The following is a 14,708-nucleotide window of genomic DNA, read 5'->3' on the forward strand; positions in this document are numbered from 1 at the left end:
AGTTTGACATGGTGGATCAGTCAGAGCGATGACACGCCGCCTCCTAATAATCTCATTTGTGCTCGTTAGCATATGTTAGCCTGCTCCTGGTGCGCCATTTAGCCATGCGACGTCCTCCCGGCACTCATTCTCCAGAGATGCGAAGTTGGTTGCGGATCAAATGTCGTGCAATGTTGCATTTTATTATGTCTTTGTTGGTGTCATCAGTATGTTTCTGTATTCGGCCCGTTTTTCAAAGCTTTTTTCATTTGCTGGCGACAATATACAGTATAATGATGTTACTGTTCAACAAAAAAAAGCATGTATCTGCATTTTTTTAAATATGAAACACAAAGAAAAAGGTTTTTGGTTATGAAGAGAAATTCACCAAATTTGGTGACGCGTGTTTTTCTCTTAGACAGGAATAATGTATATCGTTGCTCATCTCAAACACAGAAATTGTTTTGTTGTGGTTTTGGAGAAAAATTCGCAAACATTTGGAATTGTTTGATGGCATTAGAAAGTGACGACGCACAGTGTCAGCTAATCTTCAAGCGAGACCTGGCCAAGAAAGGCAGCAGAAAAAAGTTACCCGTACCTCCCAATGAAAAAAAACAAAAAACAAAACAATTATTTACACTCATGTATCTCCAGGCGGTATTTGGAGATACACTTTACTTGCTGTTCTATTGGACACATGACATTTTTTTTGCCAAATAAAGACTCGACATCTCCAAAAGTGCACTTTGTGTGCTTGTTGCCATGTCAACTTCCTGCACTTCTTAACCAAATGACTTTTGACATTTTTTTTTTCCTCCGTCTGTGATAAGTTGCGATACTTCCAATGGTCACAAGCCCCGTGGACAAATCTAACAAAAATCTCTGCTACCTTGTGGAACTATCAGCATGCATTATTGAAGTGGCAAGGATAGTGTGTAATAGAGTGATCCTAAAGCCATTCGCCCCTGTGAATTATTAACGGGATTCAAATAACAGACAGAATCATTTTCTTAAAATACCTCAATCATTTTTCACGGAGGTCTCGTAAAATGGTGTGGAAACAACAGGGATGCGGTTGTTTGAATTTCCACACGCGTTGGCTAAATTAAATGAAAGAAGGAAAATTACCACACAGGATCAGTTGTATTTTTTTTTTAATTAGTCATATATTTTTTTGTTTCTAGACTGTATATTTCCAAATTTTGCGTTTGCCGCTTCAAGCCGAAATATAAAGAAATATAAAGAAAACATATTTTTGTTTTTAACTCTCATTTTTATTTTTTATTTTTTTAGTTGAAAATTAGATGCATGCTCTCTAATATGCAGTCACGTTATGCGATAATGAATCCAAATGTTTCGTCCTGAAAATAAAATCCAAAACGTGAAAACAGTAGGAAATAGTTATTTATCTTGGGAGCTTCCAGTACAAAATAAAAGTTCAAAAAAATTTTGGACATTAATGCTTTTCCTTGGACCGCTTTAATAAAGAAAAATACAAATGCTGTCAGATACTGTGTAGAGCACAGGTGTCAAAGTCAAGGCCCGGGGGCCAGATCTGGCCCGCCACATCATTGTATGTGGCCCGCGAAAGCAAATCAAGTTCCATGATGCTTGCTAAAGTCGAACCAAAATGTCAAATTGTCATATGTAATCCACAATAACAGTCATTATTCTTGACTTCGGATTTTAAAGCTAGTTATCCATCAATTTGTTGTGCACTGTATATGAGGAGGTGATTAAACGTTGATATGGTTTCTCAAAATTCATAACGGCACTCCAAGGGAAACCGTAACTACAATGTGGCCCGCAACAAAAATGAGTTTGACACGACTGGTGTAGAGTGTGTATGCAAACACATGGCACTGGATCATTTGGGAAGGAAAAAAAAAAAAAAACACATTTACATCCAGAAGTATCCAAAATAATGTAACATTCAAATGCGATGACAGTATTTCATATGCTTCTCCCATAAGTGTCACATGTATACATTTTGTCAGTGGTTTGACCTTAGAGAAACTGAATATTTAATCATCTTTAACTGCCAAAACAACATCGGGACAATTGCCTTAATTATGAACGGAGGAGATTTTCTTGATGGAATGTCGGGGTCTCACATTGCTTCCCAGCATCCCCTCCCCTTCCCTCGGCTCCTCGCGCCCTATCCATCTTGTGTATTTGCACCTTGGGGTGATTACCAGGGCGAAGGTGTGAAGATTTGACACTCGGCAGATAGATTCATTTACTGCCACTGCCGGACCTGGAGGTGATAATGAGGTCGAGGATTAAAAGCAGGCAATCAGCCGGCCCGTGACGAAGGTCGGGCCTCCTCCTCCTCCTCCTGCTGCTTTCGACGCCTGTACCCCTCCACTGCCTTCTTGAAAATCTAACCACCCTCCCACCGTCATCCGACATTTTTTGCTGATTCTTAATGTAATTACGCGCTAATCTGTAACTCGGAGGGGAAAAGGAAGGATGGCAGGAGAATAAAGACATAGGCAGGTTCGGAAAGATTGAACCTCGGGGCCATTCAGTGTGTCACTATGAATTAATTAACGCTTTGTTTCGGCACCGCTGTTTAACCTTCCGGTCAGTCAAATGCTTTGCATTTTTAGCTACAGCGATTGCCTTGCGATACGTTTTTTTTTTTTTTCGATACGAGTTTTCTTTTATAGGTGCTGTCTTTCGGCCAATTATTTTACTTTGACTTGCGAGCAAAAATTGTGTACAATGGCAGTGAACTAAATTTATTTCACAACAAGCAGTTTGAAAAAAAAAGGCTGTTTGTATAATGTCACTCACAGTGGAAGTTTTGTGTCAAACTGAACACAACACAAAAGTACCTAAATACATTATGTGTATTTAAAGGGGAAGTCAAGTTTTAAAATATGGACTATCATGTTTAAAATATGTACTATGTGCATTCTATGCATTCTATGTGCTCCCACTAATCTAAACACGGGATTCTGATAATTGTGAAACATGAATTAAGCAGCAAAATGCACCCATTTTTATCCATCTCAGGGGGCGGCCATGTTGCCACTTGTTGTCGACTGCAAATGACATCATAGTTGCTCAGGGCTAAGGTAACGACCAATCACGGCTCACCTGTTTGGTCATATGACATCTAGACTTAACTTCCCTTTTAAAACGACAACATAGTTTGGTCTTAGACAAATTCCCTGGTAGGAGGTTTTCAAAGTATAAACCCTGGAATTATCTCAAAATGGCTGACTTCCTCTTCGATCGCAGGCATGGGTCAATGACACTTTTTTTTTTTTGCTTGCTGTTATGGCCACCCAATTTTGTGTTGATCGTTTAAACCTGTGTATCTTATTTTAATCCTAACTTTAAATCTGCAGTGAGGTCATGACCGTTTCATGTTTCACGGCAAATTAAAATGGCCGACTTCCCGTTCAGTTCAGCTCATTGAGACTTTTTCATGCGTCCTGGAATCATAGAAATGGCCACCCTCTTTTGTGCCGATTGGGAAACCTTTTCATAACTGTCCACAAATCCTCAAAACCTTCAGGCATTGCTAAGGCCCCCAAAAGGCCGAGTTTTTTGTTGGACGAATAATCATAAGCATGATATCTCCAAAAGGGCCTTAAACGTAGGAAAGCCATGCAACCAGGAGCACGCAGTCCTCATTCGCTTATCTGGCTGGAGTAGTACCATAACAAGCATAGCATTATTTTAGGAATAAGTACATTGCTTACCTTAACTTTTAGAGCCTCAAAAACAAAACAAAACAAAACAAAAAAAAAAACCAATGCAGACAGCTGCTTAGCCTTATCCAGATCCTGCGTTTATCATGCTTCGCGTTTGGGTTTTGGCTCTGAGCAGTTTCCTTTGAACTTGGCCCAATAAGCACTTTTCTGGAGACAGCCAATTTCCAGTTTTCTCCCCAACAGCCTCTCGTTATGAGACTGTGGCTCATATCGTTAATCCTTCTTTGGGTTAGCACCCGTCTGGCTACTATAGCAACATGCCAGGTGTTGACAGAATTTCCAAGGTGTCATCAGGCTGCAGCTCCAGCGGCAGGAGTGATTCAGACCTAAAAATTGACCAACTTTTCTGTTTACATTTAGTTTACATCAAGGAGCGCTTCATGAATTGTATGCTGAATATGCCCATAAAAAAAAAAACAAAAAAAAACAACAACATTCTTTAACAAATTCTGTCATTCAAAGTGAATAGAAATCAACAGAAAAGGTTTTCAGAGCAGCGGCATCTTAGTCGCCAAATAATGTCCAATCATGCGCGGGTATTTGATGACAAAAACATGTTTCATATGCCAACACGCACCAACGAACATCACAACACGACACTACAAATTGCAGCATTATCATTATAGTCGACTCCCCAAAAAAAATCTTCATCTATTGAATCCCTATTGCATAGCATAGCCCGATGAATCCCTAATAAAATGTCCGATCAGATGTACTGTAGCTACTTGTATGATCGTGTTAGCTCTTTAACCAAAATAACATAATGCTGCGAACGTGAGGTCTGGTTACGTTACTGTCAAGTGACGCTAGGGTAAAAAAGTGCTCCTGGTTGCCAGATTCAAGCACTTAGTCCCCCCTTCCCAAAACTGTGAGACAGACGTGCTAACCGCTTGTTTGCTATTACTGGCAATTTAAAAAGAAATAAATCAACCAACCAACCCAGCTGATTTCTTCCCGTTGTGTTGCTGAAGTGTCGATCTTTACCAGCGCCTTGATGTCCCCTTGATATTTGGACTTTTATTTAAGGTCCTCAGACATCTAACGGCCTCAGTGCGTCCCTCCCGGGACGCCCCACCCTCTCGGGGGCCCTGGCTGTGCTGTGTAACCATCCCGAGTTAACCTTTCCCGAAGGCGCAGGGAAGTCTGGGCATGCGGTGCTCTTTAGCATAATGAGCCGTGTTCATCAAAGCACCGCCGTGTGCTGGATGGGGTAACACCACAATGCCAAAGTCTGTGTGTGTGTGTGTGTGTGTGTGTGCGTGTGCATGCGTGCGCTCGCACTCGCATGTTAAGAATCAACCAGTGTTGTACACACACACACACACACACACACACACACACACACACACACACACACACACAATTACACACACATTTGTGCCGCCCTCGGACCTCATTTGAGGCTGAAATCGTTTATGCGACCAAAGTGTCATCTATAATTAATGACCACTTGTGTGTAATTTAGAGGTATCTCACCTGTGGCCCCTGTCCCACACCTCAGTGGGAGCGCGCGCGCACACACACACGCACACACACACACACACACACACACACACACACACACACACACACACACACACACACACACACACACGCATGCACTCATTTAACCTCTACTTCTGAAGCCACTTAACTTATCCTCACCCTCAACCAAGCATGGATCAGCGTTCAGGACACACCGGTCAAAATGGGTTGCCCATTGATCCTTAAATCACTTTTAAATAAACATTTATCATACAAAGAGACATAAGGATTTTTTTTCTCTTTGAATACAGTGGTGACTTTTTCAAGCTATGACCTGTTGAAATATATTTTTCCCTTTGACTCCCAAACAGAAATATGGCAAATTGTGCTGAATTCCGCCAAAAAAGGGGCTGAAGGGTGTTTATTGCCACTCTAAACTGAAGTTTACCATCAAACTATAAACCTAAAACAAAGAGCAACTTTACCTTCGACTTGTCCGCTAGCTTAATGGTAACAATATAAAAGCCTATGATTGGCTAACAAGTAGCATCATTGTCGCTGTGTTTTTAACCTTGAATCAGTTTTATCGCAAACAGTGATGTAACACAAACAGACAATGTGACAATCCTCACAGGTAAAAAAAAAAAATTGTTAAACATTGACTATTTTAGATTTTATTTGATTCTGGGACTGTATGTTTTTATAAAGTACACAATTGATAAATGATAAAACATTTTTTGGCGGGGTTTTGGGGGGGGGTTGTAGGCTGGACGGCCGAATGGCATTTCCATTCATTTCATAGTGGAGAGGATGACTTCAAATGCAAATGTTTTGAATTTCAAACATGGTGACAGTAACAATTAAACTTGTATCTCAAGGTTCCACTGTATAAATCTTGATCCCTCGTATATTTTGATGAGCAACATCACAGGCAGGTAATGAAGACACTGGGAACTGTTTTAAATGGTGAACAAAAGCAAAACATCATGATGTTGAGCCCGTACGGTGAATTCCCGACTGACCGCATACAGTATTGTGAATGGTCTTTAAAAAGTCTGAAGTATAGCCCCCTGCTTTGAAAACAAAAGTAGGTTTCTTGTTCCCCAATGCAGCTCTGGTCGTTTCTCAAACTGCCAAGCGGACCTGGGAGCGCTACAGGCTGCACGGCACTCCCAACACCACGGCGGCGCATTGATGCGGCACGCAAAGAGTTGGTTATGTCAATGCGATATTTATCACCTCTGATCAAGAAGAAATTAGTGCTGGAATAAGGTCGTAGATCACTGTGGGTTAGATTAAGTGTCAGTGGTGGAGAAAATCAATGGAGGCTGTGTTGTGTTAAGTGCGTCCAGTGTAAAGTGCTCGGAAAGCTGCTTTGGCCTCCGGGCAGCGATGCCGCACTCAAGTTGATCGCTTCTGAAACCCATTTGGACGACCAAGCAGCGATGGAATGATCGGGGATTTGAGATTTAGGCATGGATTCCGGAATAATGATCAGTTCAGTCCATATCTGCGGTTTTTTGTCAATCAGTGAGTACGTTGTTCTTCTCTATTAAAAAAAAAAAAAACAACAAAAAAAAACACTTTTCTTTCCGCTAGCTTAATGCTAACATACAATGCAAAACACCATAGATGGGCTAATGAATACCATCGCTAGTCATGGTGTTAGTCACGCTAGGAGGATGCTTTCCGACACCATTTCATAGTGAATGAGGCCCAATGGCCTCGTAAGTAGACTACTACTTTCACGCACTTTATTTACCGTATTTTCCGCACTATAAGGCGCTTCGGCATATAAGGCACACCTTCAGTGAATGGCCTATTTTAAAACTGTTTTCATATGTAGGGCACACCGAATTATAAGGTGCATAGAATCGAAGTGACAGTAGTGGCTGCAATTGCATTAAGCATCTGCTAGATGGTGCTACACGAAAGGGAATACAGTACAATACGGCTTTATTTATATTGAGCTTTCACAATCACTGCAGCTTTAACAAATCTCTTTATGGAACATTTAAATTACTACGTCCAAGAAATCAGAATTATTGATCCATAAAAAAGGTGCATCGGATTATAAGGCGCAGTGTCAGCTTTTGCGAAAATTGAATGCTTTTGGGTGCGCCTTATAGTGCGGAAAATCGGGTATTTGATCAATAAAAACCCAAAAGAAAAGCAACAGGACAACTATTTTTAATAACTAATTCTTTTTCATTCTCATCAGATTTTAGTACTCTACATGTCGATAAGTTTGAAACAGCAGACTTTTATTAGCATAGGTAGCTGCGGTCATTGTTTCATTCTCTGTTTTCACTTGACACGGCAACTTTGACTGGAACAGCTGATATCGTGTGACCAACCCGAGCAGCTCTCAACATCCGCTTTGCATCGATACACTGCAGGTCCATTCACACCCGTTGTTGGTTTTGAGGTTTGCTCCTGCACTATTATTTGAGCGGCATTGTTTTTGCCTCCTCATCGCTCCCACGGGAAGCGTCATTAAGTTTGCATGACGTCCTGTGGAGATGCAGCAGCTTTGAGGGAACGGGGTTTTATCTTGTCTTCGTCAATCTCAAAGTAGGGATGGATGAATAAATGATCATTTGTAGTTTATTTGTCAGGATTATTTAGTTATTTTTGTCATCTTTAGAGACTTCCAGAGTTCAAAGTGCTGTTCGCTCACATGAATAACAAGGCTTGCGAACAGCAACCCAGCGTACGGGTAGTTTGGCACCTGCGGATTTGCATATTGTTTGTTTTGTGTTCTCTATTTTTGCCCATTTTTCACGGAATGTTTATCTGCGTTTTTTTCCAAGATTTTCTTTTTTTCAGTTACATTTCATTTATTTTATTGAAGTCCGGCCACGAATAGCGAGGCTTAACGGTACTCACTGTCATATGTTCCTTATCCTCTACAAAGAAAGACGAATATTACTGTGCTGACTGAGAAGCTCCATGTATCACCATGCAAATTGTATTTTTATATCATATCGCCCCCCGCCCTGCGATTGGCTGGCAGCCAATTTCAGGGTGTCCCCCGCCTACTGCCCGAAGACGGCTGGGATAGGCTCCAGCACCCCCCACGACCCTAGTGAGGATCAAGCGGTTCGGAAAATGAATGAATGAATATCATATCGCCCCCAGGTGACCAAAGTAAGCACATCAAAAGCAGCAGCGCAATGTTCATTGCAATGAACCAAAAAAGGTGTAAAAATGTTGATATAAAATCCAATCATTTAGAGTGATATTTTTCTTTTTAGAAAACACCGTGCAAACATTCTTAGGATTATTTTTAAGGGAAACTGGAACAGATGAATGTCTTTTTCATTCATGTCAGTGGTGAACGGCAATTTGCGATGCAAGTGTTTTGAGATACAAGCATGGTCAGTGAAAAAAATGAATCTCATATTTCAAGGAATCGCTGTAATTTTGTGAATGTTGACGTTTAGAAAAAAAAACTGCTGGGGGAAAAAAAAGTCTGTTTGATAGATTCTTTTTTTTTTTTTTTTTTTTTTTTAATATATATTTTTTTAAGCCGACGCCTAGCGCAATCTCAAAGTATCATAATATTGGCTGACGTACTAACCCGAAATGCACTACTCTTGCACTCTGAATGTGCATGCATATCTTCGAAGTACATTTCTGACCCCGAAAAAGATGCACATCATTACCTCGAACTCGGATAATTAAGACACCTTGTCATTAGTGCAGGAACAAGCCCACTGCCAGTCTTTGTGACGGATCCCGTGTTTGACGTCAGTCGTCGAGGAACAAATGACAATCCGATCCCGCTGCTAATTATCTAATGAACATGGACGCCGGGTGATTTGTTGCTATGGTGTTAGCTTGTTAGGTTAAGTGGTGCGAATTGTCAGGAGCGGTCCTCCTGTCATACTCAGTCTTTTGCCGCTTGCTTGTGGATCCCCATGACTAAATTCGGTTCAATAGGTACGGATTTGGCAAGTAACAAAACATGTGGGGGTGTGCTCAAGGGCCACATTTGATGGAAAACATCTCAAAGTGTTTATGTGAATAATGAACGAATAATCCATGCTATTTTAACTGTATTTGTAGGTCAGTTTTATTTTTACCAATATTTGGATTTGCTTGTTTACAATCAATACATTGGATTATTTAAGGAGATGAATGATGACAATGAAAATGATTCATGAACCAATTGAAACAGGCAGGCTAAAAAATACTTAATTAAACATATCAAAAATTAAACTTTTATACAGCAATTCATGCTCATTTTTCATGTAATTGTTTATAATGAATTCAATTATAGGTAAGTTTGAAATGATTTACCTTGGGCTCTGTTTTTTTTTTTTTTTATCTCACAATAACCTGGCATTTGAACAAGGGTGTGCAGACTTTTTATACCCACTTTATCCGCAGGTTGTAGTAGACAGCAGCTCATTTTTCACTCGCACCTGCCAGCCACGTGGCTCATTTGCCCCACAAATCACCGACCATCGCTTTTGAATACGCTGTCCTGATTTGTGTACGTCCCAACACGCACTGTCCAGTGGTGCCCGTTCACCTCAGTCCGCCGCCTTCCCTCTCTTCCCATCCCGACTGACCATACGATAAATCAGCTGAGTCCCTCTACCTTGCAAGTAGACTTTATGAAAGCCCATCTATAAAGTGGCTAAATGGTCCTGACAAAGGTCCTAATGAGGAAATCAATAATTCAGCGATTGTTCCTCTGCTTATACTAATACATCCCCCTCATCTGAGCCATTCTTTACTGCATTCACTTCTGCGTGTCAGCATTATTGTTTATTTTTATTTTTTTGGTCCTTCACAGTGGAAGATAAATGGCATTCCGCTGTTTGTCGTCTCTCGGAAAGATGAAAACTCTTCTGTGAAATTAGAATTCCTGCCTCAGATTAGTGTAAAACCGGCCTTCTGAAGGGAGACTATTCCATATCGATCAGTAGCTCAGAATGTCCCAAAGTGGAGTCCCGCAAGGGCCACCGTTCGGACTTCTTTTATTCAAAACCCCATTTTGGGGTGTCAAATTTGTTTTTGTCACGGGCCAAATGTAGTTATGGTTTGCCTCTAAGGGCTGTTATAGCTGTGAAAATCATATAATTATGTATATTACAGACTGTATACCTTCATCTTATTACATATCGTCACTTCATTTTTTCCCCCCCCTCAAATCAATACTGATGGTCCATCTCCACTTCGTCTGGTATTTTTATGCAAGATTACCCAATTCAAAGCGACATAAATAGCTTGAAAATGAAAACATTGCCGCTCTTTATGTCTTATGTCTGACAATTGTTGAAAAACTACTGCAATTTCCTCCTTCTGCAGGTGTCACCTGTATTTAATATCTGCATGATAAGGTTTTTTTTTTTTTTAGCCCATAACGAGTGAAAATAGTAAAGTTAACTACATTGAAGTTGTTTAAAATCGATCGCCATGATGCTTCGTTGCTGAAGGACTCTCGTGAGTCGCAGAGATAAGCCTCGGTTTTCTCTTCATATCCGCTGAATCGAAGGGGTTTGTTGGCTTGTTGTTTTATTTATTGCATCACTCGTGGCTAAAGATTAAGGAGGTGTTTCTGAAGATGTAGGACAAACGTTTGCTTTTGTGACATAGTTAAAGGCTTTTTGCATGGTGGGGGATCAACACAAACCACGACCATGAATTTTGAAGCGCATGGATGCCACAGGCTGTTTGTTTAATCTTAATCAATGCCAGTATAATAAATTAGCGATTGAATATATTTTTGGGTAGTGTTGTGCTGGCTTGAGTGTGCAATGATATTTTATAGAAATATAAGTTATAACACGACCTGAAACAAGCTGTTTCGGATTTTTGGGGATTTCCTGAAAAGTGTTGACCGTACGAGGATTCTGTTCAACGGCAACAATAAACAGAATTTGATTTGATTATGCTCTATCGCAGTGGTGCCCAACCACTGGCCCTTCTCCCGTTACTGGTCCGCAGGCCATTTGGTATTTGGGCCACACCGATACGGAGCATAAGTGCCCCAAATGTACGTTATCACTTGGGCAGGAATGTTCCCTTCATCCACCTCATCTCTAAACTGAGTTAATAAATTACAAATAATAAAATGATAACATGAGCTTCATTTTGAGATTTCATATTAGAATGAACTGTTTGACATACGGTACAAAAATTGTATGTGAAATGTAGTACTGGTGTGCAACCGTTTTCCCCACCCTGATATGATACAGTAAGAGTGTATAGACAGATGGTGAGGTCATTGATCGTCAGTTTTAGCAAAGGAAGCCAGCGGGTGCAGCCCCCCCCCCCCCCCCCCCCCCATCAGATCCACCTCCAACACCCCACCCCCACCAGTCCTCTGTTAATTGCAAGGTGCACATAGATGACCCTCCTTCGCCTTCTTATCTCGTCCTCAATGGCGTGCACCGATGGTCCACGTGCTGCCTCTCAACGCCTTCTTCACTACATTCATCATCATCATCATCATCATCCCTCAATATGTGACGAATGGAGCGCAATCTTGTATTCCGTGGTGATTCATAATGCGCTGATCACGAGAGTGCGTTTCCTATCTGCTGTTTAGGAAATCCCTTTTCACAAGAGATACGCCTTTACAGATGCTTTGGCTTGTCACGAGATTGATGTCTTGTCTGCTGTTCGGCCTCTTTGCCGTTTGCTTTCCCTTTGCTCTCCCAGAACAAAGAACAAGCTGTGGTACTTTGAGTTCGGCACTTCAGAGACGTTCTCGGCCACGTGCAAGAAGTTACACGACTTCCTGGAGGTTGAGGTGAGTATGGCCCATTGCCAGTCGCTTGGCCAAGAAAACGGTCAATTTGCGTCTGTCATGGGAGGACTCAAGATCCACCTGCAATAGGGTCAAATGTCCAATAAAACGATCCAGATAAAATAACATTTTTAAAATAGGTCGACTCTTTCCACACGCTTCAACCACATTGAAGCTCATTAAAACACATTTAACATATTTTTTAACACCTGGTTTCACTGTCTTGCTGTTAATTATGCTTCATGTCTTCCAGTAGACCTCAGTGCTGCCCAACATAATGTGGAACTACACTGACTGCGCGAGTCAGAATTTATAGATGCCTGCATAATATAAAAACACACTGAAAACACACTTGCTTGTAAACAGCAATAATTCGAGGGGGGCCACCGACGAACCGCGATATAGCTCACCAGCTCGTTTTCCATAAATAGATCAGACTTGTGCTAACTCCACTGCTCCGAAAATGTGCAAGTGAAGGGCCTCGGCACATGCTTCCCATTAGACTTGGTTGCTGCACAAAGGTAATTAGCCCTCCACAACCCCGCAGAGTGTGATACCAAATGAGATGAAAACACACTTGCTTGTAAATAGCAATAATTTGAGGGGGCCACCGACGAACCGCGATATCGCTGACCAGCTCGTTTTCCATAAATAGATCAGAATTGTGCTCATTCCACTGCTGCGAAAATGTGCAAGTGAAGGGCCTCGGCACATGCTTCCCATTAGACTTGGTTGCTGCACAAAGGTAATTAGCCCTCCACAACCCCGCAGAGTGTGATACCAAATGAGAATCAAGATATAGTTCATCTTTTCTAAAGCGTCTTAGTCATTTGGACTAGAAATGTGGACTACTATGACTATGTATATATAAAATTCATCCATCCGCTTTATCCTCACAAGGGTCACGGGTGTCTTCGGGCAATAGGCGGAGGACACGTTGAACCGGTTGACAGCCAATCGCAGGGCACACAGAGATGAACATCCATCCGCGCTCACACTCACACTTAGGGACAATTTAGAGTGTTCAATCAGCCTGCCATGCATGCTTTTGGAATGTGGGAGGAAACCGGAGTACCGGAAGAAAACCCACGCAGGCCCGGGCAGGACATGCAAACTCCACACAGGAGCTGGAATCGAACCCGGTACCTCTGGACTGTGAGGTGGACGCGCTAACCACTGGTCCAGTGGCACGCACGCACGCACACCTATAAATTGTCTAATTGTCACCCTTCTCCTGTGTTCTCTTGCTGAAAGTGTGACGGCGTGACCCTGGACCTGAGCTCCGTCTCCCTGGAGGGCATCGCCATCCTCAACATTCCCAGCATGCACGGCGGCTCCAACTTGTGGGGCGAAAGCAAGAAGAGGAGGGGTCACCGCAAGGCGGCCAAGAAGGGCCCGGACAGGAGGACGCCTTTGACCGATCCCAAGGAGCTCATGTTTGCAGTTCAAGGTGAGAGCAGGAGAATGGAAACATTCAACACCAAACTTGGGACCCCAAAACTTTTCACGAGTGTATGAATATTTCACGGGTGACAAGGTGAATCACAGCGAGCGGCTTTTGTTTGCGACACGGAGGTAAAACAGTGTCACTATTTGGAACTGTCACTTGCGTATTAATGGCCCTGCGAGGACAGCGGAGGACAGGCGCAGTTAATCGGAGCAGACTCCCACGGCTCCATTTACGTCAAAAGGGCGGCCGTCACTTGGAATCTGTGATTGGCCCAAAACGAAAGGGGAACTGTGGCTAACTGCTAAAAGTGGCGAGAGACCTAAAATGGCTCTAATTTTCCGTCACACTAATAACACCAGTTGAAATGGAAAACATTGAGAGGAAGATGACAAGATGTTGCAGAAACAAGCAGGTTCATTTAGTCCAGATCATGTTGATTGCCTCAAAATATTCTGCCATAAAAATAAAACATAGAACTCAGAATTTGAAGTTTGCTGCAGGTCCACTTGCGGAAATCCGAGAATTAAATCAGACCAGAATTAGTTAGCTGTGTAAATAGAAAGGCGAAAAAAATTATAAACATATCACTGACAAAAAAAACAACTGAAATGTGATGCAGGACCATCGTGAACTGTGAAAAACCTGCAGTTAATTCTGACATGTACTGCCAGAGAAACTGAGAACAAGACATGACTTTAAAAAACTGACAGTAACACGCATCTTAATCGACACCCAGCTAGTTTTCTACAAAGCTTGGCTGCCATAGAACGACACAACAAAACAATAAGAATCGGAGGTTTTTAACGCCGGACCAGGAGCAGAAGCTTGGAAGTTCGTTTGCACCACAATTAGCTTTGCTGCTATCAAAAAACAAACAAAACCAAAAAAAAATCATGAAATTAAACATTACGAACAAAAGCTTACGTTTGGTGACGGATCCAGATGGACAAAAAAACTTTGCCAAAACCTGCAACCAGTTTTCTGCCTGAGCGGGCACAAAGACCACGATTATTTTTCTCACCCTAAACAAGCTTCCACAGATTTAATTCAAACAATCGCAGAAAAAGCGAAAGTTTGCGACCATCGTGGACCTCCAAAATGATTCAGACCCAACAAGCCTCCATGCCCTCCCCCCAAAAAGCTGCATTTAGTGGTAAACACACACAAGTGCATTAGCCAGAGGGGGCGTAGTCGAGCACGACACATGGATCAAACCGTTAGCAGGTTTTTGTGTGTGTGTGTGTGTGTGTGTGTGTGTGTGTGCGTGCGTGCGTGCGTGTGTGTGTGCGTGTGTGTGCAGCTGACCTTTCTGGAGCTGTTC

At 42.0% G+C, this 14,708-nt stretch overlaps 1 protein-coding gene across 1 annotated transcript in view; it reads left to right on the plus strand.

The window, feature by feature from the left end:
* The window catches only part of dgkb (diacylglycerol kinase, beta), a 50,778-nt gene that overhangs the window by 32,034 nt on the left and 4,036 nt on the right, over positions 1-14,708 (plus strand). Inside the window, exons 21-22 of the mRNA XM_019878788.1 lie at positions 11,850-11,940; positions 13,192-13,387. Coding sequence (XP_019734347.1) covers positions 11,850-11,940; positions 13,192-13,387 — 287 coding nt within the window. The remainder of the gene's footprint in view (positions 1-11,849; positions 11,941-13,191; positions 13,388-14,708) is intronic.

Source organism: Hippocampus comes, unplaced genomic scaffold, assembly GCF_001891065.2.
Source record: "Hippocampus comes isolate QL1 unplaced genomic scaffold, H_comes_QL1_v1.1 scaffold315, whole genome shotgun sequence".
In the NCBI taxonomy this organism is placed as follows: Eukaryota; Metazoa; Chordata; class Actinopteri; order Syngnathiformes; family Syngnathidae; genus Hippocampus; species Hippocampus comes.